Below are 27,030 nucleotides of genomic sequence, written 5' to 3' on the forward strand. Positions count from 1 at the left end.
TGTTTGTATACGTATAAAATACGTGTGTGTGTATATATATATATATATATAACATAAAATAAAATTATACATGAGGGTGCCAGAAAAAAATGTACACATATTAAGAAAGGAAAAAACTGTATTAAAATTGTAATAATATACACTGATAACAAAAAATGAATACAAGTCATGTGTATACATTTATTTTTTTGGCGCCCTGGTATGCCTTGCCTACAGCTGTGGCTACGGGGACTTACTTTATAGGGAGGGGCCTGTGGCGACTGCCACCCCTACCACAGCTGGACTGGGCTCACCACACATTGGAGGCAGCCTGCCTTGGAGGAAGCCCTCTTGGCTTCTCATTTTCCATTCCCCTCGTTGCGGCTAAGGGGTAAAGGGGAGGGAGGGCTGCCAACTGTGGGCTGGGGATAGAAGCATCTGAGTTAGCTGATTTAATAAAGAATCTCTTTTTGAAGAAAGGAGAAAAACAAAAGGAAGAGATACTATACTCATATGTGAAACATTCAGTACAGTGGCCAGCATGAAAACATTACCATGTTAGATATTATGACTACCAGCACAATGTTAGATATTATGACTACCAGCACAAACTATGTACTTAAATTTTGGGGGTTTGTTTCAGTTGTCTATTTCATAGGAGAGACGGATTTAAACCAAATTTAAGATACTCTTAAGGATTTAAAAATATCCACTAAATTCAATTCAAAATTTGGTCTTTAAGCAAAATACTGCCATATTTTTGAAATATAGTGTCTTTTGTGTAAAGTTTACAATTTGTATTGTTGCTAATTTTCATTTCCTTAAGTTATATTTTCTAAGTACACTTATGCTGTCGCTTTGAAACTTATTTTTAATGTACCCTAATGATATTAAAAATTTGTAGATGGAACTTTTGCTGAGTTTTATACCTGAACTTTGCAAACCCTGAAACTGCTTGGAAAATACTTGGTGTGTTTATGTTCATTTTTGGCAGGAAAAAAATCTGTAGCTTTCATGCTCAAGAGAATCTTTGACTTCCATCCTCCCAACTAACAGAAAACATAACTTTACAAGAAAACTAATTGGACAAAACCTGAAATAAAACTGTTGACCCGATTTTTCCCATTATGAAAGCAGACTTTTCCCCCGATTATATAATACATATTTACCACTTAAAACATTCATTTTACATAAAGTTCATCTACTATGACAAATAAGAATAATACGGATACATATCACAAAAAGAACAATATAACAGCTTTCTGAAATTTTTTTATTCATAGGCGAAACCTTCACAGTACAGATCCAACTTCACAGTACGATATACTTAATACTTGAGTGCCTGGCAGTATAAACTTGTAATTTATCCTAATAAATGAATCTGACATAGTAAGCTCTGCAAGAACTACTGGTAACTACTGGGACTTGGTAATACATAGTGTATTGATATCCTGGCTACACAGTAAGGTATAAGCATTCCAAACATGATGTAGTTTGAAAGGTAAAAATAAGAAAGTGTTGTTTAAGGACACACAGCTAGCATCTGAGATTATATTAAAATATTTATTTCACTGCGTTCCGCAGTGCCTGGTACAGGGGAGACACTGAGTCAATACCTGTGCAAGGAGGATAAAAGAAATACAAGAAAAAGCCAGTGATCTGGGGACTGAGATGAGAGGTGGGAGTGGGGAAAAGAAAACAGAACAAATAAAAGTGAAATAATGCTTCTAAAAAGTCACAATGTCATATCAGAAGAAATTTAAGTAGAACAATACTTATAATATTTTTATGTAATACTTACAGCCATATGAAACGGCTTCACTAAGCCTTAAATTCCAAAACAATTCCTAATAAAAGTAGCATTGAATAAAACATTAAAATCTCATTAACTTGCTACTATTTTGTGAAAAAATAAATAAACTTGGAAAAGTTTTATATAATAAATTAATTTGGGTGAAGAGATACATAAATAAAAAAATTCTGCAAGAACATAGGAAGCTTAACTGGTTATGTCTGAGAAGGGCTGGAGGGTCTAATGCAGAACGATGGGAACGTTCCTTTTTACTTTATATGCTTATGCACTGTTTAATTTTTCACAAGGAACATGTATATTTTATAATACAACTCTTTAAAAATGTCCAATTTGTAAGTATTTTTTAAATTTAGGCAGAAATTTAGAAATTATAGTCTCTTAAGAATATATTGATGATTGATAATATTGTTTAAAGTTTGTACTTCCTATTCTCTCTTAGTAAAATATGAAAGTAAACAATGAAACAGACTAGGACATAAGGAAATGAGACATACGAGTACATCTGTCTGCTCCAAAGCAAGAAAAAATACTCTTACATTTAAGAAAAAAAAATTTCTGAAAGCTGAATTCACAAGCATTTATTGGCTGGTTTCTGTTAAATATTATCAATGATCTTTATTATCACTGAACACATGTTCCAATTTACGGTTTTAAGATTTTGTAAAAATGAGAACTATTATATATTTAGTAGAAACAGGTACATGACAGACTCAAAAACAAATAAAACACAGTTGCTCATTCTCATAATATGCTAGAAATCCTTTTATATTAAAAAAAAAATGACCTCACTAGAGACATCTTAAGTACAGGCATATCAGAGGATTTTATTACAGGTGGATTGGCCACAAAATTATAAACTGTCAGTTTTTGTTCTCAGTTACTTTTTTACTGTTGATAAAAAGTTTAACTACAAAATACCCTAAAAAGATATGGTTCTCAAATGATGGCATATATATTAGAAGGTTAGTAATAACTAACATTCTAAAAAGTACGTGTTTATGAAAAAGCTTTCAAATGAACACATATCAATATCATTTTGAATAAACTTAAATTCTGTCCACTCTGGAACTAGTAAGAGCATTCTTTGATTGTGGCTCCCTGTAAGATACCGTATTGGAAATCTGTAAATTGAGCAACTGTTTCTTATGATATGCATCATTTTCCTGGTTGGCGTGTTCATCCAAAGATGTCCTTATACAGTTCTTTAATTCGTCAATTCCTTCTCTGGTAATCGCAGAGATGGGGATGATATGTTGGAACTCCATAATCTGAGCTGGAATCATGTTTTTTTCAAATAAATGCAGAAAATCTGAAACAAAGAACAAAATACTATGCTGATTTTCATTGTCTTTGAAAGTAAGTCAAAACTATATTAGAAGTTTGATTTGTGAACCAAAGAACTGACACCTTAGAATTTTTAGTTCCCTTTTTTTCATCTCTATCTAATAAGCCCTCAGAACCCTTGGTTTTTACTAGGGACAATAGTAAGGTTCTTGGCATGTGATAGCTGCTTAGTAAATATCTGTTGGATAAAGATATTTTACACCAAATTAAGTATAAATAAAAGAATCACAGAAGATGATTTACTTACAGAAGCAATACATTTTGCTTTTTTGGGTGGGGGATGTTCGATAAAGTGAGGCAACACAGATTCTCTGAAAGAAACTTTCTATAAAAATAACATCATTTGGGATATTCTAGCTTGTACACAGGCAGCCTTTAACTGCCCTAAAGTATAGGTTTATCATCACTGATGCTAGGAGCCATACTAAAATTGAAAAAGGTGTTGGGAAGAGTTTAAGGGGGGTGGGGGGTTTATTTCCGATGAGTCTAGTCTATCACTCCACAGAGGCAGACAGCTGTTCTATCACTTTTCCTTCTCCCTGTCCACAACACAATGGGAGGAGGGATGGCATACTGATATGAACGGGAAAGGCCGGGCGGAAAGAGAGTGGACAAGCCAATCTGGAGTTTGGTTTGAGATTCCTATGCCCCCAAAAGTCCAGAGAGGCTAACTCAGGAATTATCACTGAGGGACTACTATATTCTGTTTTATGACGGTTCAAAATAGCCACAGGTACCTTTCTGATACTTCCTTTGAAAATTCCCTTTTCTGCAAAACCAACTAGCAAACAGATCTAATGATCTCTCAAAGCAAATGAGATTGAGGAATAAAGTCTACTTACTAATTCCAGGGAATATTTATACCCCAAAAGTAACTTATTAACTCAAGGACAATTCCAATATGTAAATTACACCGGGGATAGATTTTTGAGGGGAGAAAGAATCTTCTGGTGTTGTCTGCTAGTCCTAATAATAATAATTTATTTTCCCCAATTTTTATCCCAAGGATAAAAAGAGCAATTGCTACTATTTAAAAACATGTTAACTACTTGCCAACCACCCTATTTTTCCTCATTTGTGAAGAGGTCCTCTAACTAGACTCAGAAAAATGAAAGCATCCTCAGTGTAGGACAGAGAGAGTTCTACGAGTTCAATATTCAAGACAGTGGAGCATCCTTACTTTAAGTTCCTTTATACCAAGTGGTCCATTTAGGAACAGATTTCAAACAAAAAAAATCCTTTTGGATTAACAGCATCTATTTTTCTGTGTCACACACATACACAGATACAGGTACTCAAGTTCTTCTTAGGAAATTAGTACTCTTCTTCACCGATAAAGTTGGCATTGCAAAGATACATACCTCTTTAGAACTATTAGTTCCGTTTTTAAATTCACGGTGTACTAGGGGAATGAAGTTCTAGAACTTGTGAAATACATTAATATGTAAGACTTCACAGGTAAATACTGACTTTTTCCTCTTCTGACCCAAATCCCATTAACTCTTTAAGAACCCAGTTTAAGTTTTACTTCTTCATGAAGACTAACCTTCTCAGTTCAAATTATCTTTCTCTCTTCTTTTGTCTCCTCTCACTTACCATCTATACCACATATTCTGAAATTTGGTAAGTATTACATTACAATGTTATTTAAATATTTTACAAGGTATGTGTCCTTTCTTCAAACATACATTTTAAAAGAGTAAAAACTGTTATTTTTCTTTTCCACTGATTATATCACTTAGCACTCTGCACATTCTAGGTATTTATTAAATTAGCATTAAATGAATCAATGGGTTTACCTTTAGGATTCTGGAGTTGGTTCATCAGTACACGGAATTTATTTTGAGCATCTGGTAAGTCCATTTTATTAACTGCCAGGAGTGCAGGTTTTGTCTGAACTTCCTCTTTGTACAACTCCAACTCCTTTAAATCAAGAGAAAAACCAAATCATTTTATTAACATATCTATACAGAATACTTGTTTCATGTCTCTCTTTACCTTGCAGAGGCCTGGATAATCTAGAGCCCATTCACATCTCTGAAACGCAGTAAATCCCAATAACCACAAAATTAATTAACAAAGGCAAATCAGAAAATGCTTAATGGTTAAGCAAGCATTAAGCATGCATGGGTAAGCATTGAGTTAAAACCATGCTAATATATTTTGGCTCACATGACATCCTAGAGAAGGTTGTGATTTGTGCCTAGAGCCAAATACAAATATCTGGACTTCTATTAAGATAAAATTCAGAAGTGAATAGGAGTAAATCTTCATGATCATAAATTAGGCAATAGTTTTTTTAGTTATGATACCAAAAGCACAATCAAAATAAAAAATAGACAAAAAAGACTTCATTAAAATTTAAAACTCTGTGCTTCAAAAGATTTAAAGAAAGTAAAAAGACAACTGATAGAATAGGAGAAAATATTTGTAAATCATATATCTGGGAAGGGACTTGTATCCAAAATACACTATTATAACTCAACAATAAAAATACAAATAACCCAATTAAAAAATGGGCAAAGACTCTGAATAAGCCTTTCTCCAAAGACATACAAAACAGCTAATAAACACGTGAAAAGATGCTCAACATCATTAGTCACTAGAGAAATGCAAATCAAAACCATAATGAAATACCACTTCACTCCTACTAGGATGGCTAAAATAAAAAAATAGACAATAACAAGTATTGACATTAATGTGGAAAAATTGGTACCCTCATAGATTGCAGGTAGAATTGTAAATATTGAACTGGTGCAGCCACTTTGGAAAACAGGTTGGCAGTTCTTCAAAATATTTAACATAGAGTTACCATATTATCTAGCAGTTCCATTCCTAGGTATATACCCAAGAGAAACGAAAACATGTCCATAAAAAAACATGCACACAACTGTTCTCAGCAGTATTACTTATAAGAGGAAATAGGATATACAAAGACCTGGAGGCAAGACACATCGTGTTGTGTTAGGGAGAAATCTCCGGGCTGGATACAGAATGTAAGAGGGGCAGAGGGAAGCAGAGATGGATGGCTAAGTAGGAGTCCAACCTTGCCAGACCTCATTAACCATGTTGAGGTTAGACTAATCTAACAGTAATGGGGTACCATCAAAGTGTTTTAAGCAGGGAACAAACGTCACTGTGGTTCTTTTACAAAGATCACTCCAGCTGCCATGTAAAAAATGGACTGCAGAGAAGTGAGACTGGAAGCAGGGAGTCCAGAAAAGAGAAACTTAAAACAGTCTAATGACAAGGGTTGATGACTATAACAGTGTGGATGAAGATAAGATTGATTTCAGAGACATTTAGTACATGAAACTGACAGTGCTTGATATAGGTGAGAAAGATAGAATCAAGACCACCACCCAGTTTCCGGCTTACATCCTCAGTAAAGTTCTGGAGGAGGCTGGAAAGTTAAAAAAAAAAAAAAAAGTTCAGTTCAGTTTTATACATATTAAGTTTGAGAAGTCAATAAGACAGACAATCAAAGATGTCCAAGAGGCAGCTGGTCTAAAGCACAGTCAAAAGATATGGGTCTCAGATACAGATTTGGCAGTCATCAGTATATTTACTGTAACTTAATGCTACTTAAATAAACAGAAAAGAGCATAAAAAGTACACTGAGAAATAGTCTAAGAAGTAGAAAGAAAGTTCAAGCAAGATGAAGTTTGAGAAGTATGTAATAGAAATTTGGAACTAAGGAGGATTTTATTGGTTTCAAAAGGAGCAGGTTAATATTGAAGAACTTTTAAGACAGTAAGTTTAGGTAATTCTTTAACATCAAAGCTTCAAAAAGTAGAGGTGAAATATATATTTATTCTAGTCATTATGTGTTATTTCATTCAGGACTATGTACCTACATATTAGACCAGATGCAGAACACAGTAAAACAGAAATAGAAAACCTACTTTTGTAAGCAGTATTATGGTTTCAAAGGCAGTTCTGTACTGCGTTTGGGAAGAAAGCTGAAACCCAGAAATATCGACCTAAAAAAAAAAAAAAAAAAAGTAGGAAAAGAGACGGCCTTTAATAGAAGAATAGCTATACATTTCTATGTTTTGAAATATTGTATTCTTTGAAGCTAAAAATAATGTCTCAATCTATACTCTATTGGTAATTTAGTAATTCAAAATAAGTAAGAGAAATTGAAATGTCAAGATAATTATAATTATTCTGATAAAAATCACAACCATTAATAAAATGAGGAACTAGTATAGATAAGACAATTTATACTAATATGGACAATCTCATATACAGTTGACCCTTGAACAACATGGAGGCTAGAGGCGCCAACCCCTACCCCACCCTGCACAGTTGAAAATCACGTATAACTTTTGATCCCCCCAAAACTTAACTACAGACTGTTGGTATCCATTGGGTATGAGTTCCAGGACCCCTGCAAGGGCACCAAAACCTGTGGATGCTCAAGTTCCCTACATAAAATGGTGTAGATCAATGCACACAGTCAGCCCTCTGCACCTGCAAACTCTCAACACCATGGATCGAAAACAGAACACGTGTTTATTGAAAAATATCTGTATATAAGTGGACCCGCACAGTTCAAACCCGTGTTGTTTGAGTCAGCTGTGTAACTCAAGCTCCATCGATGAAGTAGGAAAATGATACTATATAATATAGTACTATGTTGAAAATCTTAAGGAATTAAACCTTGCCAAATATGGCCAAACTTACGTCTGACATAGTAAATAATGCCATTTCAATGTGCATATTATAAACAAAGATTACTTACCATATTTGACCCCAATCTAAACAGACTTAGTGGAGTCATGTATGTTACTACTTTATCTTTACATCTTATTATTACAAAAAAAATCTAGGAAAACTAAATTCATTGATTTTCACATTCATTTGAATATTACATGTATATGCATATGACTTACAACAAAAAGTAGTTGTTTAGTTCTTTCTATATGCTTGAGGAATTTGTGGCCCATTCCTTTGTTCATATGTGCTCCTTCTATTAAACCAGGAAGATCAGCTACTGATATCTAATACAAAGTTAAATGGTTTGATAAAAAAAGAAAAATATATGAAAACCACAAGCACAATTACATTCAAAAATTTTCATGGTATTTCAAACATAAACAGTTCCTGATTTGTGATTACCACATCTTTATAAAGCCAAGATACCTTAATAACAAAATAAATGTATTAAGAATCCAAATCCTTTGTTATCAGAAATTAAGAGTCCAATTTTTACTTATTAATCTAACAAGACAGAATTTTAGGGATTAGTTTAACAGTTATTAATCACATAAATTCTTTAGAATTCCATAAATTATATGTTCAATATGAACTTTCCATAGAACTTCAACTTTCTGAATTCTTAAAAGTGTTCAAAGATATTAATTCAACTGACATTTACTTAATACAGCTCTGCAGTTTTAAGTTTTAAATTCTACATGTTTGGCACCACTTTCCTTTTCTGTTCACATTCTACCAAGAGGACTACTGACCGTTCTTAAAAAGTAAAGGATATAGTGTTCCTATACTCTTTTGGAGGTGATAAGAGTTATTCACTATTATTCTACACTTCTGGTTTTCAAACCTCACTGTGCCTCATAACCACCTAGGGAAGTTTTATAACCACAGATGCCTAGGCCCTATCCCTAAGGGATTTGGTTTTGGATCTTTGGGGCACATGCTTCATTTGTCATTGTTGTTCTTAAGCCACCCAGATAATCCTGACGTGCAGTAAGGGATGAGAAGCACTGCTCTAAACACACTGCACATGGGGATCAGGACTTGAGTTTTAAAGGAAGTTGTGGCTGTGACAAAGCAGTGTACACTATAGAGGTCTCATGCCCTGACATTGTCTTCAAAGGTTCTCTACTGACTTCCCTTAAAAATTACAATGTTCTCTTTTCCTCTCAATATTGTTTGCTATATTCATATTATCCTGAATTTATAATTTTACTTATTATTTAATATTCTATATAATTGTTTGTTTATTTTTTACTGTTATATCACTATTATAAATGAATACAAATCTTTTATTTCTTTTGAATTATGCCAATGGATTATATGAAAATATACTGATACATCATCACCATAAGACCATACTTTACGTTACGATTCTCTTTTGGTTCTCATTCTATGGGTTTTGACAAATGTATGACACGTCCACCATTATAATGTCATACAGAATAGTTTCACTGCCCTAAAAATCTACTGTGTTCTGCCTATTCACCGCTTCCTTCTTCTAATCCTTGGCAAGCACTGCTTTTTTGCTCTTTCCATAGTTTTGCCTTTTCCAGAATGTCATACAGTTGGAATCATACAGTATGTAGCCTTTTCTGGGTGGCTTCTTTCACTTAGTAATATGCATTTAAGGCTCTTCTGTGTCTTTTCATAATTTGTAGCGCATTTCTTTTTAGTGCTGAATAATATTCCATGTCCTAGATGTATCATAGTTTATCCATTCACCTACTGAAGGACCTATTGGTTACTTCCAAGTTTTGGCAATTACGAACGAACATCTGTGGGCACGTTTTTGTGTGAGCGTTAAGTTTTCAACTCATTCGGGTAAATACCAGAGGATGACTGCTGATCATATATTACATATTTTTAAAATTTTGTCTCTTTTATATTTGTTTTTATTCTCTTTTAATCAAAAGATATGTAGTTCTTCCTTGTCAAGAAAAAATAAATTTTAAGAGCTACCTAAGGTCAGAATCCCGTTCAAGTAAAAAACCACTTTTTTAAAGAGAAAATTAGAACAAAATGACTTCCATGAACTTGAGAAAAATATTTGTAGGAAGCTAAAATCAATCATCAAATATGGAGGTAAAATAGGGACTTGCAATGAGAACAGAGATTAGGAAGACAATGAAATTATGATGTTGTAATGACAAACTGGACTTATACTTTCCAAGAACAAGAAGTTACATTCTTATACAATCTTTTACCATGACAATGTTCAGCAGAATTGATTTGATCACAGTTTTATTTATCAAAAACAAAATTCTGCTACTTTTCCTCCCCCTATCACTACAGAAACAGTCAAATATTATAAAGCCCAAGTACTAAAAGCAAGTACTTTCACTTTTAACCAATTGTCTTTTAAAAAAAACAAAAAACCCACCTGTTTGAAATCATTATACATAATCTTTCCAAGTTCAGGCTTTAGTGTTGTAACTGAGAGAAAAAACAACAATAAATTAAGGTTAGAATAAAGGCTGGTACTCTCAACACTGCCCTAGGATTACGTTTAAAATAAACAATATCTCTCTTCTATTAACACTTTAATTCACATTATGTTCTCATCTGTTGAAACGGAAGGTACAATTATCTTTGCTATTTACAATATGCTTGGAAAAGGACAAATATTAATTATTATAATCTGCACAGGTCTAATCTAATAAGTGGGTCTACTATACTTTACGAAGCATGGGAAGGGGGCAGAATTTAGGTTTCTATCACTGCGTCTGTGGGAGAAATGTATCTGGTGCTTTCTTAGTCAGTTATCCTCAAGCCTCACCAGTCCTACACTAGTCTCCTTCCTATGACTTTTTGCTTTTCTTCCTCTTTCCTTCTAAGAGTCCCCTGTATTACAACAATAAATACTGGCCATGTAATATATCGTATTAAGAACAAAATTAACTCTATCAGAGTGTAATTTTAGAATGGCTTAATTTTACTCCAAGTTAATGTCATTCTGTACCTTTTTGTTTAGTGATGGCAGAGATCCTGTAATATTCATTCACTACTCTTAGTCTAAGCTTCCATTAGCTCTCATCTTGCTGCTGCAATAGCCCACTAACTGTTCTTCCAAGATCTATATATGTCCCACACCCATCCATTTTCTGTATTATATGCAGACATCTTTCTAAAGCAAATCTAATAATTTTATCCCTTTCTAAAAAGGCTATCCACTGCTCTTAAGATATAAAGATCGAATATGGCCTACATGGTCTGTTGATAGCCTTTACCTACATCTCACCTCATCTTGATTTCCTTTCCCTTACCACATGTTCTCTAGACACACAAATCCACTCCCTGCCATCACAGAGCCTCTGTGTATATGCTATTTCCTCTGAAAGACCTTTCACGTCCATTACTTGTCACTCATTAACTCATATTTACTCTTCAAATTTCAACACTTCCACAAAAAAGTAAAGCAGTCGCCTACACTCTTTTCATAGAATGGTATTATATTCCCTTATATTCATTAGTGAGATTTGTGCCTTCCCCCACGAGTTTGTAAGCTCAATAAAAGTCAGAACAGTATCTGTTTCTATTCACCAGTCTTTATAATTCCAGAATCTATTGTAGTTCCCAGAAAAACATAATTGCTAAATGAGTGAAAGAATTCATCTCTCCCTTCCTAGTATTTATCATTGTGCTTGATAAAGGATAGGTACTCATAAAATCATAACTAAACCAAATAAATGATTAAGGAGTAGAAAAATAAATGCAACAAAGTGTCTAACAAGTACTAGAAACTTTGCTGAGGGCTATAGAGGTTTCAAAGATTAATGGGAAATGCATATATATTCCGCCAAGAGTTTTCAAATTATGGCTACCCTTAGAATTGTCATTTTATTCATACTCAAAGAAAAATTAGTCTTTAAAAATTCACCACCACACATTAAAGTACAAAATTAATTATACTTACATGCATAATCTGCAATCTCAGGTTTTGCATGAGAAATCTGACTTAGCAAAGAGGATTTTCCAGCATTTGGGAATCTGAAATGAGAAAATAAATTTATATATTACAATAGGTATCAGTACTATTAATACTTGGTTATCTCTGAATTCCTAACATTTCAGGAAGCAGACATCTTGAATATTTCTGGGATTGAAATTAGAGTATAAATTTAAAATAATCTTGAAAAACTTGAACAAAATATACTTATGAAAAAGGTAAAGATAAATTTATGTTGGACACTGAAATGTTTCAGTATTGTGAATAATTCAAATTATGTAAAAAAACACTTGTAAAGCATAGAAAAACAAAAAGAAATGAACAAAAATACTTGTAATTCACTATCTCTAGCCAAAAACTGATAAAATATTACTTTTATTGTTTTATGGATTTAAAAAAAAATTTTATATGGACATTTTCAAACATATACCAAAGCAGAAAGGAGTAATAAATTCCATTTAGCCATCATCTAGCTTCAACAAATATTATTCTCAAAACTTTTTAAAAAGTTGTCTTCTTTGAATATAGATTCCAATAAGGTCTGCATTACAACTGGTTGATGTGTCTCTTAGATTTCTTTTGGTAAAGGTTCCCCCTCCATCTGTTTCCCCCTTTGTAATTTTACTTTTTTTTAAAAACTGGGTTATTTGTCCTGTGGAGTTTCTTTACCACAGTCTGGATTTTTCTGTTGACACCCCATGATGTCATTTAACATGCTCTTTTGCCCTGGGTTTTCTAAAAATTGGTAATTAGTTATAAAGCCTTGATCAGATTAAATTTTGATTTTTTTTTTTTTCTGAACAACTATCCATAATTGGTTGGCCTCTTGTTCAAATTGAATTACATAAGGTGAATACCTTTCAAAGGTGCACTGTAATTTACCTGACTAAATTCCTATTGCTAGGCATTTAGGTTGTCTTCAATTTGTTTACTATTATAAATAATGTTGCAGAAATATGCCACAGCTAGAAAGACACACGCATACACCAGCATTAACAGTCACCTCTGAATGGTGGGATTAATAGACAATTACCTTATTCTTTCTGTAAATGAGCATTTATTGTCTAACTTTTTTCTAAAAATTTATAAACACTGAAGTGACTATCCTTGAATCTTTCTACATACCTTTAATCTTTTTCTTGAGTTAAATTTCTAGATAAGGAAATATGGATTAAAATACATGGTAGTTTCAAAGGCTTTCATTTTATTGCTAAATTTTCCTTAAGGCCCACAATGCATGAAAAAGAGTACTAGGAATGGGGGAGGAGGGTCACTTAAGAGATAATTTCTTAAATTTCATTCAGGTATTTTCATTAAATTTATCCAAGAAATGGAAATATGATTGGTGCAGCCATTGCTCATTATGGAAAACAGTATGGAGTTTCCTCAAAAAATTAAAAACAGAGCTACCATATGATCCAGCAATTCTACTTCTGGGTATTTATCTGAAGAAAACAAAAACACAAACTTGAAAAGATATATGCACCCCCAAGTTCATTGCAACATTATGTACAATAGCCGAAATATGGAAACAATCTAAGCGTCCATTGATGGATGTATGGATAAAGAAAACGTGGTATATACACATATAATATACAATATATACATGATATATAACATATAACACACAATAGAACATTAGTCAGCCATAAAAAAGAAATATTGCCATTTGTGACAATAAGGATGGACCTTGAGAGCACTATGCTAAGTGAAATTAAGTCAGACAAAAAAAGACAAATGCTATACGAGCTCATATGTGGAATCTAAACAAACAAACAAACAAACAATCAAACTCAAAGATACAGAGAACATATTGGCGGTTGCCAGTGGTGGGGGATGTGGCGGTGGGCAAAATGGGTGAAGAGCGTCAAATGATACAATCTTCCAGTTATAAATAAGTCATGAAGCATATAATGTAAGCATTGTGATTATAGTAAATAATACTGTATAATAATACTGTATTGTCTATTTGAAACTTGCTAAGAGAACAAATCTTAAAAGTTCTCATCACAAGGAAAGAAATTTGCCAACTATGCATGGTGATAGATATTAATTAAACTTACAATGGTGATTATGTCATAATACATACAAATATTGAATCATGATGTTGTACACTTGAAACTGACATGTTATATGTCAATTATATCTCAATAAAAAATTTTATCCAACAAATATTTACTGAGCATTGACTTGTATCATACCCAAACAATGGCTGGGCAATATCACAGGCACCAGATACACAGCAATCAATGAGACAAATGTGACCTCCCCTCTTCACAGAGCTTTCATTCAAATTTGAGAAAGCTCTTCTTCCAAAACTCTTCCAAACTCATTTGAAATAATGGTGTAACATTTTGTAAATATTAATTTAGAATTCTGTAAAAATCTGTAAGCTCTTAATGGAGCTCATTTAACAATTTTTCTCATTAAAAATACTTCTGTAGGACTTTAGAATAAAATTATGTGAGATGCCTTACTGATTTGTTTCCCTTGGAAATACAATATTTTCTTACATCCTGTTATACCTAGGCTCTTGGAACTTTTTGGAAAGTAAATTGCAATCATTTTCGTCTATGATGACCACGGGTTGCACTTGCTTCTTTCTTTCCAATATCCTTACGTTTTCATAATAGTGATTAAACACAGGAAAATGCAAGCAACTACGTATTTCCAAAAAGATAAAAGTACGAGAAGAAAAGGATGCTCGTGGTTGAAGATACTTGAGATTTTTCTTGAAAAGTACCTAACGAAAATTTTAGAGGCTGAAATCCAACCTATGCAAAGGTCAGATCTAACAACAGCGGTACAAGTGTATTCGTTATATGATGCCTTTCTTGTAAGGTTCAATTCACTCCTGAAACCAGCTAAAAGGATATCTGCTTATACTGGTATTCACATTAGTAACTTTTGAAGAACAGGTGCTTAATTTAAAAGCACTAGGACACATGTTAACATTGTGCTTAGGAATCATGATGCTTTAATTATTGACTATAATTTCAAGCCCTTCTGAAAAGCTCAGCATTTCACTGTATGTAGTCTCCAATAAGTTGGCACTCCAATGATGATGGTGAGAGCAGCTGCCATTCTTTCACTGGGCATTCATAAATCCAAGGCATGTGCTGTGCTGCAAATGCAATCTCTTACACACCAACAACATTTTAACGTGGGAACTATCTCCATCTACTATTAAAGATGAAAAAACAAAAACTTAGGGAGACTGTATAACACATCCAAGACCAGCCAGCCAGCCTCCCGAGGACCTGAGATTCTAACCCAAATAGTCTCACTTGAGTCCCCGACCCTTACCCCATCTTTACAACTCAGCTTTGCTAGGCTCTTCTTAGTCTGTAAAGGTATCTCTATGGAACTTGAAACCATTTTTCTACTAAATGAGAAATTGAATGGCTGGATTTTCAGTCTTACCCACAAAACTCTATTATACCCATAATGTCTGAAAAATATACAATATTACAGAAGCTATGACTCATAACCCTCATAACTATGTTTCATTGAAAAAATTAAATGCAAGTGGCAAGCCTGAATGCCAGCATCACATCTTCCCTGTTACATATTCAGCAGAATGGGGCTTCTGTGAACTCTAAGCCACTGCTGGTTAAGACCTAGACAGGCATGGAAAGAGGTGAGAGATTCAGACTGTCGAGTCTGGTAAAGAAGCAGTGAAATTGCTGGAGAGGAAGATGAAAAGAGCTTAGAAAAAAGCTATGGGAAGATACGGTATGGAATGGCAGTTTGGCACTCAGTTTGGCAACATTTTTCTACCTTTTCCTTAGGCCTCCATCTGACTACTGTGTAATGCTGTAGGGGGACGAGGCAGGGAAAGAGAGGGAGGGAGAGGAGAAATGCAAAGTTGAAATTTTCCCTTCCTTTATCTATTCTATCTTGCTATCTCCCTCCAGTCAGTTGGGTAACAACACTGCAAACCCTATAGCTAAATAGCATTGTCTGATGAAAGAATGGAGGCTGGTGGAAAGGACAACATTGTAAGGTCTGCAGTGCTGATGGACAGATCCTAAGCCGAGTGTACAGGATAGGGAAACACCCTGTTTCCCCGAAAATAGACCTAGCTGGACAATTAGCTCTAATGCATCTTTTGGAGCAAAAATTAATATAAGACCCGGTATTGTATTATATTATATTATATTATATTACATAACATCCAGTATTATATTATATTACATTAATTATATTATACCCGGTCTTATATTATAGTAAAATAAGACCGGGTCTTATATTAATTTTTGCTCCAAAAGACGCATTAGAGCTGATTGTCTGGCTAGGTCTTATTTTGGGGGAAACACAGCAATTATAGCAAGATTCAACTTTGGTGTTCGATAGTGTAAAAGTCGAACAGTTGACATTGTCTGTACTGGCTTTTAGCCATCTGATTAATGACACTTTAGTACCTCTATTAAGACTTGTAAGAATATCTTAATTATTGTTTCCCTTCTTTTATTTACTTCTATACACTTTTTAAAATGTGGATTGTTCGGATTTCTCATTTTATTCCCTAATATTTGGTAATGTTCTTTTACTTTCTTATACTGCTACATTTGATTGATGTTTTCTTTCTTTATTCATTTTCTAACATTTCACTGGCCTATTATATTGCTATCATCTTTGACAAATGAATAGTAAATATGAAACTATGTTGGTACTGTGAAAATAACCACATTTAATAGCATATTCTCAAAGCACAAACAATGCATATATTCCATAAACTAGAAATAATGCCAGCCCCAAATTACCATTTATATTTATTTCCTATGCATGAACTATCTCTCTGAAAGTAAAAAAAAAATAAAGATATGAATGATACTTACCCCACTAGGCCTACATCAGCTATAAGTTTTAGATCAAGGTGAATTACTCGTTTCTGGCCTTTCAATGGTAAGAAATTTGTAAATAATTTACCACCAAGGCCTCCTTCAGCTACCAAAATTCTGTCTTTCTCTTTATTGAGTTCTCCTTAAAAAGAGAGATAAAGATACTTAGAGCCAACATTAGTAAGTGGAGCTAATTAATCACTAATGACACTTTTCTTTCAGAAATAGATGCCAGAAGTTTCTATTAAAAGCTTGACAGTGGAAAAGCACATTTGTAAGCAGCTGAAAAGAGACCAGTTATATGTTTTAAAACCAAGTAAATACTCTTATATTTTTAAAATAATCTTAAATGTAGCAGTTAATTTTGAACAACCTTTACATAACGTTTTTAAAAGTTCTTTTATAAATTAGCAGCTAAAACAGGAATGTTTAAAAACAATTCTGACACTCAAGAGGTACTATTCCCCATAGCTCCTAAACAACTTAGAAAATGTGCATTTTTCACAACCTTAGACTATGCAGTATACTTACCTATAATTTTACCATTTTCATCAGTTACTGAAATGCCCACAGGTACAGGAATTTCACAATCTTTTCCTTTGGAGCCTTTCAGTGCACTAACCCTACAAAAACATAAGCTAAGTTAAAACAAGCAAAACCCACTAAATTGAAGATTATGTTTCAAGCAAATATAATGGTATACAAAGGAGACTAGCAACCAACTCATCCAATATAGATGATAAATGGTCAAATATTAGAGGAAAACTAAAACTATACCTACTTATTTATTTGCATTTTAGACTATTGTATCCCGATAACAATAATATTGAGTAATGATTTAAGTTACCAAGTTAACCACCAAAAGTCATTTCAACTAATAATGAACTAATATATTGCATACCTGAAATGAAAAAATCATTACAACACCAACTAGAAAAAAATGAAAAATCCACTGAAGAAAAAACTTTTAAAAAACTGACCTCAATTACAGCAGGCTCATCTGGCTACTCTCAAACTGCTTGTGAGAGAGTGAATTGGTACAAATTTGTAACTAGTAATTCCACTTCTGGGAATTTATCCTAAAACAAAATAACTGAACAACCACATAAACTATTATATACCCATGGATGTTTGTTGCATTGGGACTATAACAGTAAAAAAAAAAAAAAAAAAATCAACAATTACCTATATAGATGAATGACAAAATAAATAATGCTATTTCCAATACTATAATACTATGCAGCCAACCTGAATAATCTTCTGTCACGGAAAAAAAGTTAAGTAAAAAGAGGAGGTTGCAAAATATTGTCCTCTCGTTTTCATACCCCAAATTATATACATATACACATAATTACATTTGTGTAACTACACAGAAAAGTCTTAGAAAAGTCAATTAAAAGTTAATAGTGGTTATCTCCAAGTGGAAGAATTATAGGTGGTTGACCTTTTTATAAATCATTTTATTCCTGATCTCCCTGATTATGTCACAATTCCCATGCCCACACACGTAGGCTCTCATTCATAAGACATGTCACAGTTATAATTTTCCATTTTTCATGTATTTGATTAATATCTGCTCTCCTATTAGATTATAGTAAGTTCTAGGATAGGAGGGCAGGGAACCTATTAGTTTAGATCATCATTTTTATCCTAGATATCTAGTACAGTGATTGGCACATAGTAGATAATTAACATTAGCTGAATGAATGAATTGGATTGACAGAAATGGATGAATTTGAAATATATTAAAGAAAGATTTAAATAAAGTACTTCTCTTACTGGGATTGTGTGTTGTAATTTTTAGAATGTAGAGGCAAGGCTTTCCATTTTTTTTTGTTATCGCTGATGAAACTTCTACTATAATATCATGTTATTAAAAACATTTACACTTTTATTTCAGAAAAACTTTGGATAGTTTTTTAAATAATTGAAATAGCATCTGATAATTTTCTTAATTGAACAATCATAAACAAATTTACTGAGAGATATTTTCATGATGAACAAAAGCAGTCTGATTTTTAGTAGACGTGATTAGATATCTGAAATTAAAATCTTACTTAGTTACGTACATTTTGGAAGTGGTGCTTGAATCATGTCTTGAAGGGGGGATAGGACTTCGCCAAACAATCAGTGTAGGGAAGGATGTGTTGCCAAACTGAATACATACACACTGGATTAGGAGGGAACATAATAGCTATTTCTAGCATAACACTGGGACAAGTGGGGTGGCATGGTGTGAAATAAAGGCACTGTAGTCCAGATCATGAAGAGTCTGATATGTTAAGTTAGGAAGCCTAAAGATTATCTTAGAGTGATGGGGAATATTGAAGGATTTTATATAGGCAAGTGACATCAATAAATTGGTGTTTTAGAAAATCAGTCTAGGAATAACTGGATAAAGAATGGATTGGAGGTGATGACTGAGACTGGAAACAGGAGACCAAATTGGAGAATGCTGCAGTATTTCAGCAGTGATGGTGGTCTGAATGAAAGCCTGGCATTCCTGTGTTGTCTGTATTCCAGCCACACGGGCCTTCCTTTAAAGTCTTACACTAGTATCTGTCTTCTATCATTGGGCCTTTGTTCATGTTATCTTTTCTGTTATGTTTTTTCCTCCCCTTCACCCTGGTTGGCTCCTGTAATCCTTCATATTTAAGCCTCTACATTCTAAAAGTTGCAACACACAATCTCAGTAAGAAAAATGTTCTATTTAAATCTTTCTTAACATTTACACATTGTATACCATCTTTAATATACCACTAATCTGAACACAGAATAAGGTTGGAATTATAGCAACTTTACTTTTCAAAAGAAATAATTATCAAAATTTTTACTTCAGGATGTAAACTGCTATCATTTCCTGCCTGTAACAGCAAAATAATAAAATAACATTCTGAACTCAAAACTTTGATTACTAAATTCTAACAAATAGAGGCTCCCAAATTTTGTCCTATAAAATGGTTTCAGTCAGACTATTCATAAAACAAAAATGCTCAAAAAGAATTTAAGGGGTTTCTCTAAGGATTCCTTTCCCAGCATATTTTGGGCAGGGTACTTTGTTGTTGCTGGGAGTGTTCCTCACTCTGCATTACAGGGTGTTTAACATCCCAGCCTCTATCTTTTGCTTATCATATCCATCACCCAAAGAAGCGCCACATTCCATCCTCTAGTACTGTGACAAATAAATATACCAAAACACTACCTTGAGAAGGAGAAAGAAAAAAGCGACATCAAATCTAACCTTTACATCAACACCTCCTAAGGAAGAACCGAGTGAGAGAGGCCTGAGGAATCATAGCCTACATTTTGGTAGAAGCTTTAAGAATTTTTTTGTTTCTTTTCTTTATAATTAAAGAAAAAAATCTTCTCATATTTTGAGGTCAACACAGCATGTTCCACAAAAAATGCTTGTACATTAACTAAAAGTAAGGAAACGTTTTGCTGTCATAGAAAGAAGACCAAAACGGAAGCAAAAGGAAAACATACAAGAGATGTATTAGTGAAACAGGCTTTAAATTTTCAGCACTGCATATGAGATGCTGGCAGAACTATTGGTGGTGGGGGGCGAAATTTGAGATTTCAGAAAGGATTCCTAAGGATTGTCAAAGATAAATTAGGGAGAAAACTGGGAATTCAGACTATTTCTGTTTCTAAAGGGTAAGTGCAAAAGAATATAAACAGACATCGAGAGAAGAAAAGGATAAAAAGTTTAAAAGCTCCAAAAAATTCTTAGTACCTATCTTTTTACTGGAGTTTAGACAAACGTAAATTTTTGCTCAGTTAAAAATACAGAATATAATTTACTTCAAATTATTAATTAAATTTTTATTTTTTAACTTTTTTCTTCCGGGAGGGATTAATTTTATACAATCAAAGTCATTCAGTAAATACTCACCGACTGTTTGCTCCTTCTCCAGCCACAAACCGTTTCTTAGGATATTTGTCTTTAAGCTGTTTTAACGTCATTTTGTTATGGGCTACAACCCAGACGTCACCGCCTTTTCCACCTTCTCCACCTAAACGAGGGTAACCCATTCCACCACTTCCTCCCCTGGTGAAGAGTCTTAAGTTATCGATGAAGTTTCCATACTTAAAAAGAGAGAGAGAACGTTTGTATACCAAGTGTGTTTAGCACTTTAGAACTCCTTTCTAGTTCTTTGTTGCCACTAAAACTCCTTTAAAAAAATCAATAATGGTTTCCTGTATGCCAAATTTATAGTCTTTTCTTAGTTCATCTGTCTGACCTCCTCTTCCCAATTAACTCTCTTAAGATCCTTTTTTTCCAATTATCAATTGTTGTCCCACCTATCCTCAAGGTCTCTGACATTGGCCCACATTTCAATCCAGACTCCCCTGGGTGATCTCAGCCTGTACCAGAAACTATTACCTAGATGAGATATTCTTCACGTCCAGTCTGTTGGACATCTCCACCAGAATGTAAACTTAATAGTCTAAAGTAACTACGAACAATATCGGTATTTAACTTATATTTGAAACCCTTCAAATATGTAACTTGTTTGTAGGCACTGAAAGGATAATAGTCACCTCAAATGCATATTAATATGACAAAACCAAACTTTTTCCTCGGTAAATTCTCTTCCTCCAATGTTCTCTCAAATAATGGAACCACAGTTTAATATTCACTGAGGCGACATATGGGAATCTATTACTATACCTGCTTTTTTTCCCCAAACCCTCTCTTTCCTTTCTGGTAAAAACTGCCCTAGTATCTTGACTATTTCATTAACTCCTAATTGGTCTTCCATCGTTTAGGCATTCCTTTCTCAACACATCCTTCATCTCGCTGCCTGAGCCATTTTTTATAAAAATGGATCTGATCTCTAACCATGTTTCTCCCTTATTCAAATTGTTTTTTTGTGTTTGCTATTTAATAAAGTCTAAAATTCTCAGCACTATATTCAAAGCTCTTAAGCTCTTAACCTACCTTCCCAGTTTTGTTTCCATTCGTTCTATCCCTCTTATCTCCTTTTCCTCTTTTGCTCTGTACTACACGTTACATATTCATGTGTCCACGCCACTCTGGGAATGCTTTCCCTCTACTTATGTCATTCATTCTTTTCCTCTACTTATGTCATTCATTCTTTTCTATCATAAACCCACCTGAATGTCGTATTTACTGACATCTTTCTTAATTCCTTTAATCAACATGTATCATCCACTTTGCTGGGCTCTTAGCAATTTGATTGTATCTCTACTATTACACTTTTTGAAATCTTATACTGTACCTAGTGTTTACGTCTGTATCCCTCACTAAATCAAGAGTTTCTTGCAGGTAAAGATCCTAAGTATTAACCTCTCAGACTATCAAGATTCCTTACAGAGTAATTTCTTAAATTCATAATCTTCACATCTTTAGTCATTTAGGATAGCTTTAAGTATCAAAAAACATCTGGAAACTTTTTGCAAAATACATACACTCCACTGACCATTCTGATACACTCTGGAGGAGGGGATGAGGACAGGTCAACCCAGCACATTTAGCTCCCTTGGTGATTCTGATGTAGTCTAGATCAGAGATTGCAGTGGATGGGTTCACAGCAAAGATTCAAAGCACAGATATCCATTTAAGTATGCGGATGTACTCATGAAACAGTGTTGTAAGGGAACTGGGTGGAAGGGATATATAAAAAATGAACTTGAGAGCTAGCCAGAGTACTTTTCTCTGAGGGTAAAGAATTTATGCTTTGGTTCTTCACGCCTAGATCAGAAATGCACCACCTGTTAGTATTGCCTTACAGCTGCCAAACCGTTTGTTCCCCAGGAAGACCCAGGATTTCACAAGGGAGTGCCTCAGCAAACTGAGGCCCGATGGAGAGATATCGGAAACGCTCCTTGGAGGGGAAGTCTCAGCAAACTGAGACCCGATGGAATCATATTGGCCCCTCCCCTTCAATGGATTCCTTGGAGATGTGCGTGTGTGTGAAGGCAAAGTACAAGCTGGAACACAATGGGAACTTTCGGAAAGACAGCCAGCAGGCTACTAACACACAGATCTTGAGATTAACAATCCTTTACCTCTGTAGAAGTTTACCAATAAAAACTTCGCGTTGGCCTGTTTCGGGGTTCAGTCCAAGGCTGTTCCCCTTGGCCCTGCGGTTTCCATTCTATTCATGGCTTCTGTCTTTTCTTAACCCTGCACCACCCTTCCGCCTCCCTCCAACCCTCATCGTGCTGGACGTGACATGTTAGAATGGCTATTATCAACAAGACAAGTAATAACAAGTGTTGGAGAGGTTGTGGAGAAAAAGGAACCCTCATACACTGTTGGTGGGAATGTAAATTGGTACAGCCGCTATGGAAAACCGTATGGAGGTGCCTCAAAAAGTTAAGAATAGAGTTACCATATGACTCATATGATCCTTCTTCCAGAAGGATCTGGATATCTACATGAAATATCTACATGAAATTTTTGAAAACATTTGTTCATAAAGATATACGTTCCCCTATGTTCACTGCAGCATTATTCACACTGACCAAGACATGGAAACAATCGAAATGTCCTTCGATAGATGATTGGATAAAGAAGGTGTGGTACATAAATACAATGGCATTCTACTCGCCATAAGAAAAGATGAAATACTGCCCTTTGCGACAACATGGAACTTGAGAATATCATGCGAAGCAAAATAAGTCAGATGGAAAAAGTCATTATGATTTCACTCATATGTAGAATATAAAATTGAAAACAACAAACAAAAACTCACAGACAACATATGATGGTTATCAGAGGGAAAGGGAGGTGGAGGGAGGTAGAAAAGGGTAAAGGGGGTCACATATATGGTCACAGAAGATTTGACTTTGGGTGGTGAGCATACAATGCAATAAATACATGATGTATTACAGAACTGTACACTTGAAACTTATATAACTTTATTAACCAATGTCGCCCCAATAAATTTAATAACATTTTTTTAAAAAATGGAATTAAAGGCCTTGAAAATAACAAATGATTAATAGATACATGATGATTTGCTGTTTTTACTATTTTAAAAAAAGATGAATCACATGTAAGTGAAGAGATAGATTCCACTTGCAAATGACATTGATTGGAAGTAAGTTTTCATGACAGTAAGGTTACAAAAGTAGCCTTTAATAACTTATCCACATACAAAAAAAATGCAGTAGTTTCTTTTTTGGTTGGATTAGCTACTTCATATATTTTAAGCACTACCCTTCATAAGTCTCTTTCCCTCACTTTCTAGAAAACAGAGGGTGGGATAAAGTATACTTTCTTTCAGATATTACTAACCATGCCTTTCCTCCAATAAAAAGAAATCTATTCTTAAGAGTTCCGCTCAATGTGTGACATATTTTTTAACTGCTCTAGATTTATCAGATTCCGAGAATTAGAACCCACACTTAAAAGGAATATCTCAATCTCCTCATTAGTAATGGCCAAACTATGATGTCCACAGGTTTCAAAAACATTACTAGCAAGTCTCCTAAAGAGGATTTTAATTTGAAGCAAACTTGATTTTTTTTTTACATAAACGGTTCTAAAACCAACACTGCACAAAAACGGACCTAATTTCTTGCAATAAAGCAAGCCTGTTACATATTTTCGTTTACTGATGACAAAGCATTTAGAAACAATGCACTCAAGGGGAAACTACTCTATGGATATTACTTAAAAGAAGGGAAATACACTGAGTCAAAAGAAAAAGTTAAAACCTACACCCCACGTATACCATCTTGCGAGTCTAAACGGCAGGCAGGTACCCCAGTTCTTCATCCCAAGTGCACACGATTCCCCAGAAGAATCTCAAACCCTGTCCCCAAACAACCGTCCTAACCATGCCACGCAGACACACCCCTCACAAGCCAACCCCGACTCCAGGAGAGGTGGAGGGAAAACGATGGTAGCATAAAAGCAGGAAAGAGGACGCCAAAAAGAGGGGAGGAAGGGCAGGAGCACCCCAGCCCTCGGGGGGGGGGGGCAGGGGCACCTTCAGCCGGAAAGGCACCCGTCACAGACCTTTCTGAGTAACACGCAACTGCAGTGCACCATGCCTGCGACGCGCCAGAACTCACTCCTGCGGGAAGTGAACACACGGAACTTCCGCGCGGCCTTTTGACGTCACCGCGGGCCGCCGACTTTCCGTCCCGACAGGACGGTCCCTCCGCCACCGCCGCAGGCGCCGCGGGGTGCGCTCGCTGCGGGACTGGCGCATGCGCCCTGCAGTGCACCCTGCAAGAAGTAGGCACGTACTCTGTTTAGGGGAAAGCAGCGTAAAACTGAGGAAATGTCGAGAGGCACTGTGGCCAGGGACAGTTAGGTGTGGAGAGTGTGCCTCAGGAATTAACATGATGAACGGGAACATTTTGAACTAAGCTACCAGGGAGGACGTTTTGTGCTAATTGAGGAAACCATAAGGTGCCTCGGTCTCTTGTCCCTGTAAAACAGAGGGGGAGAAAAACAACTCCAACAAACAAAACTGAATGCATGAAAGCCCCGGAAATTCAGCAGGAAAAGAAGAGTTAGAGAAAGCTGTTCGTTCATTGACGAGCTGAGTGATCTCTAGGAAAAGCTTCCAGGAGACAGTGAATGTAAAACTTGTGACAAATGTCAGGATCTGAGATCTGTAAAAATCACATTGTATTCAATGGGGAAGGAAACTTGCAACTGTTTGTCAGACAGTAGTTTTTTTGGAGTCCGGTAGCTAAGGGTCCTGATCTAACTTCCCTCCACCTGGGCAGGATCAGCCTAGAGTGGTCCGCCCCACCCACTCCTCTCCCCGAGCCTTCCTGCAGTGAAAAGTGCACAGCCGTATTAGGTGGCCCTGAACTACACAGCCAGTCTTTCTGTCTTTCTTAACCACCAAGATTGTTAATATCTAGAATCCTTTGCACATTTTTAATCCCTCGCTTGCAACAGTGATTATTTGGAAATGCACGATGTGGAAACTATCCCTCTCTGTCTTGATTCCTTTGCTGCTACTGAACCTCCCTCTTCCCCACCAGTCAAAGCTGTAATTGAAATTTAACCTGTAATGTAATGATTAATTAATCAGGACATAAAGTTGTTACTATGTAGATGTTTAATCTTGATAACATTTGCTGCCATTTGGATGATTATTTTTACTAGGTCTTCTTCTTATGTCAGAATTGTGTTAAGCCCAATTTATTTACTTTCTAAGATTTCTTACTAGTGAATATAAGCCCAAATTGTTTTCTTTCCTATAATGTATACATGGGGAGATGATAACAGTAAATAAAACATAAATGAGAAGTTGATATAAAAACATCTCAGAACACCGAGGAATATTATGTAGTATAAACAAAGGAGAAAGCATAATATTTTTCTTGAACAAAATATGGTCAGAGCCTGAAGTATTGATTACAGCTCTGGCTACCAGATAGCAAAAGAAGCATGAAACTGGAAATTGATCCCTTTAAAATGTGTGGCTAAAATGAACATGAGGTGAAATGACCCAAGGTATTATCCAGACCTGGTGCACAAGTCATTATTGGAAGAAAATACTACTACTTCTGCCACTGAGAGGATAGAATGCCTTCCCCATGGTTGCTCAGAAGATTAAAGTATAGGCCAACCATTAAACTCATGGCACTAAAGAAATTTGAATAGAAATGATAGTCCCAAATGAGCCAGCCATTGGCATAACTCAGAATTTGATTTCAAAAAACGTTTAGTATAAACTAGAGTTATTGTAATTAGAAACATTTTTAAACAAGCATTTTATTTTGTAATAAATTTAAATTTACAGGCCTAAACCAGATGGGAAAAAAGGTGGTTAAATGTGTAAATAAATAAGCCTGTATAAGTAAGTGAGTGTTGAAATTTCTTTTTATGAGATAATAACTGTACTCGAATTCTCAAGAAGTTTCCTATACAACCAATAAATGAAAGTACATCACTACATTTAGAACCATAAACATATTTCTACTGTTTTATATTATTCACCCCACTTCTCTTTACTAAATAGTTTACCTCGGCATTTGCTGAGATTGACTTTCTGGTACTCTTCAGGATCTCTAATTTTTGTTATGAATAGTATAGATTAGCAAGCAGTAATCATTACAGAGGATTTACTAGTACTTATTAACAAAATGCTTCCTCTCTGCATTTCCTCTTCCAAAGACACACTATGTGTGAAAGAGTAGTTTGTTTTTAGTATTTGTAACCTCCCTTTTCTGCATCCCCCCTCTTCCTTGTAATCACTTCTTGCTACAGGTACTAGTAAGTACCTTTCTGCTTTCCTCTCACAGTGCCTGTCAAAACTGGATCTCAGGCATCAATTTGATATCTGCATTTTAAAAGCTGGCATGATTTTGTCAGTGTGTTAATTCTCTCATAGCATTTACTTTTAGTTTTTATCTCTAATTGTGGAATGAAAAAAAGG

General features: G+C 34.9%; 1 protein-coding gene across 1 annotated transcript; it reads right to left on the minus strand.

Moving 5' to 3' along the window:
* Window positions 1–1,558: 1,558 nt before the first annotated feature.
* Window positions 1,559–24,764, minus strand: GTPBP10 (GTP binding protein 10). Its single transcript, XM_033088921.1, has 10 exons — window positions 24,645–24,764; window positions 20,544–20,737; window positions 17,180–17,271; window positions 16,646–16,790; window positions 11,772–11,845; window positions 10,239–10,291; window positions 8,035–8,142; window positions 7,042–7,119; window positions 4,936–5,059; window positions 1,559–3,101 (listed from the first exon to the last, which is right to left on the minus strand). Exons 1-10 carry the CDS (start codon window positions 24,675–24,677, stop codon window positions 2,839–2,841), a joined length of 1,164 nt encoding a protein of 387 aa, XP_032944812.1. The 5' UTR covers window positions 24,678–24,764; the 3' UTR covers window positions 1,559–2,838.
* Between the last annotated feature and the right edge of the window lie 2,266 nt (window positions 24,765–27,030).

The sequence above is a fragment of the Rhinolophus ferrumequinum genome, chromosome 20 (assembly GCF_004115265.2).
Source record: "Rhinolophus ferrumequinum isolate MPI-CBG mRhiFer1 chromosome 20, mRhiFer1_v1.p, whole genome shotgun sequence".
NCBI classification, from domain to species: domain Eukaryota; kingdom Metazoa; phylum Chordata; class Mammalia; order Chiroptera; family Rhinolophidae; genus Rhinolophus; species Rhinolophus ferrumequinum.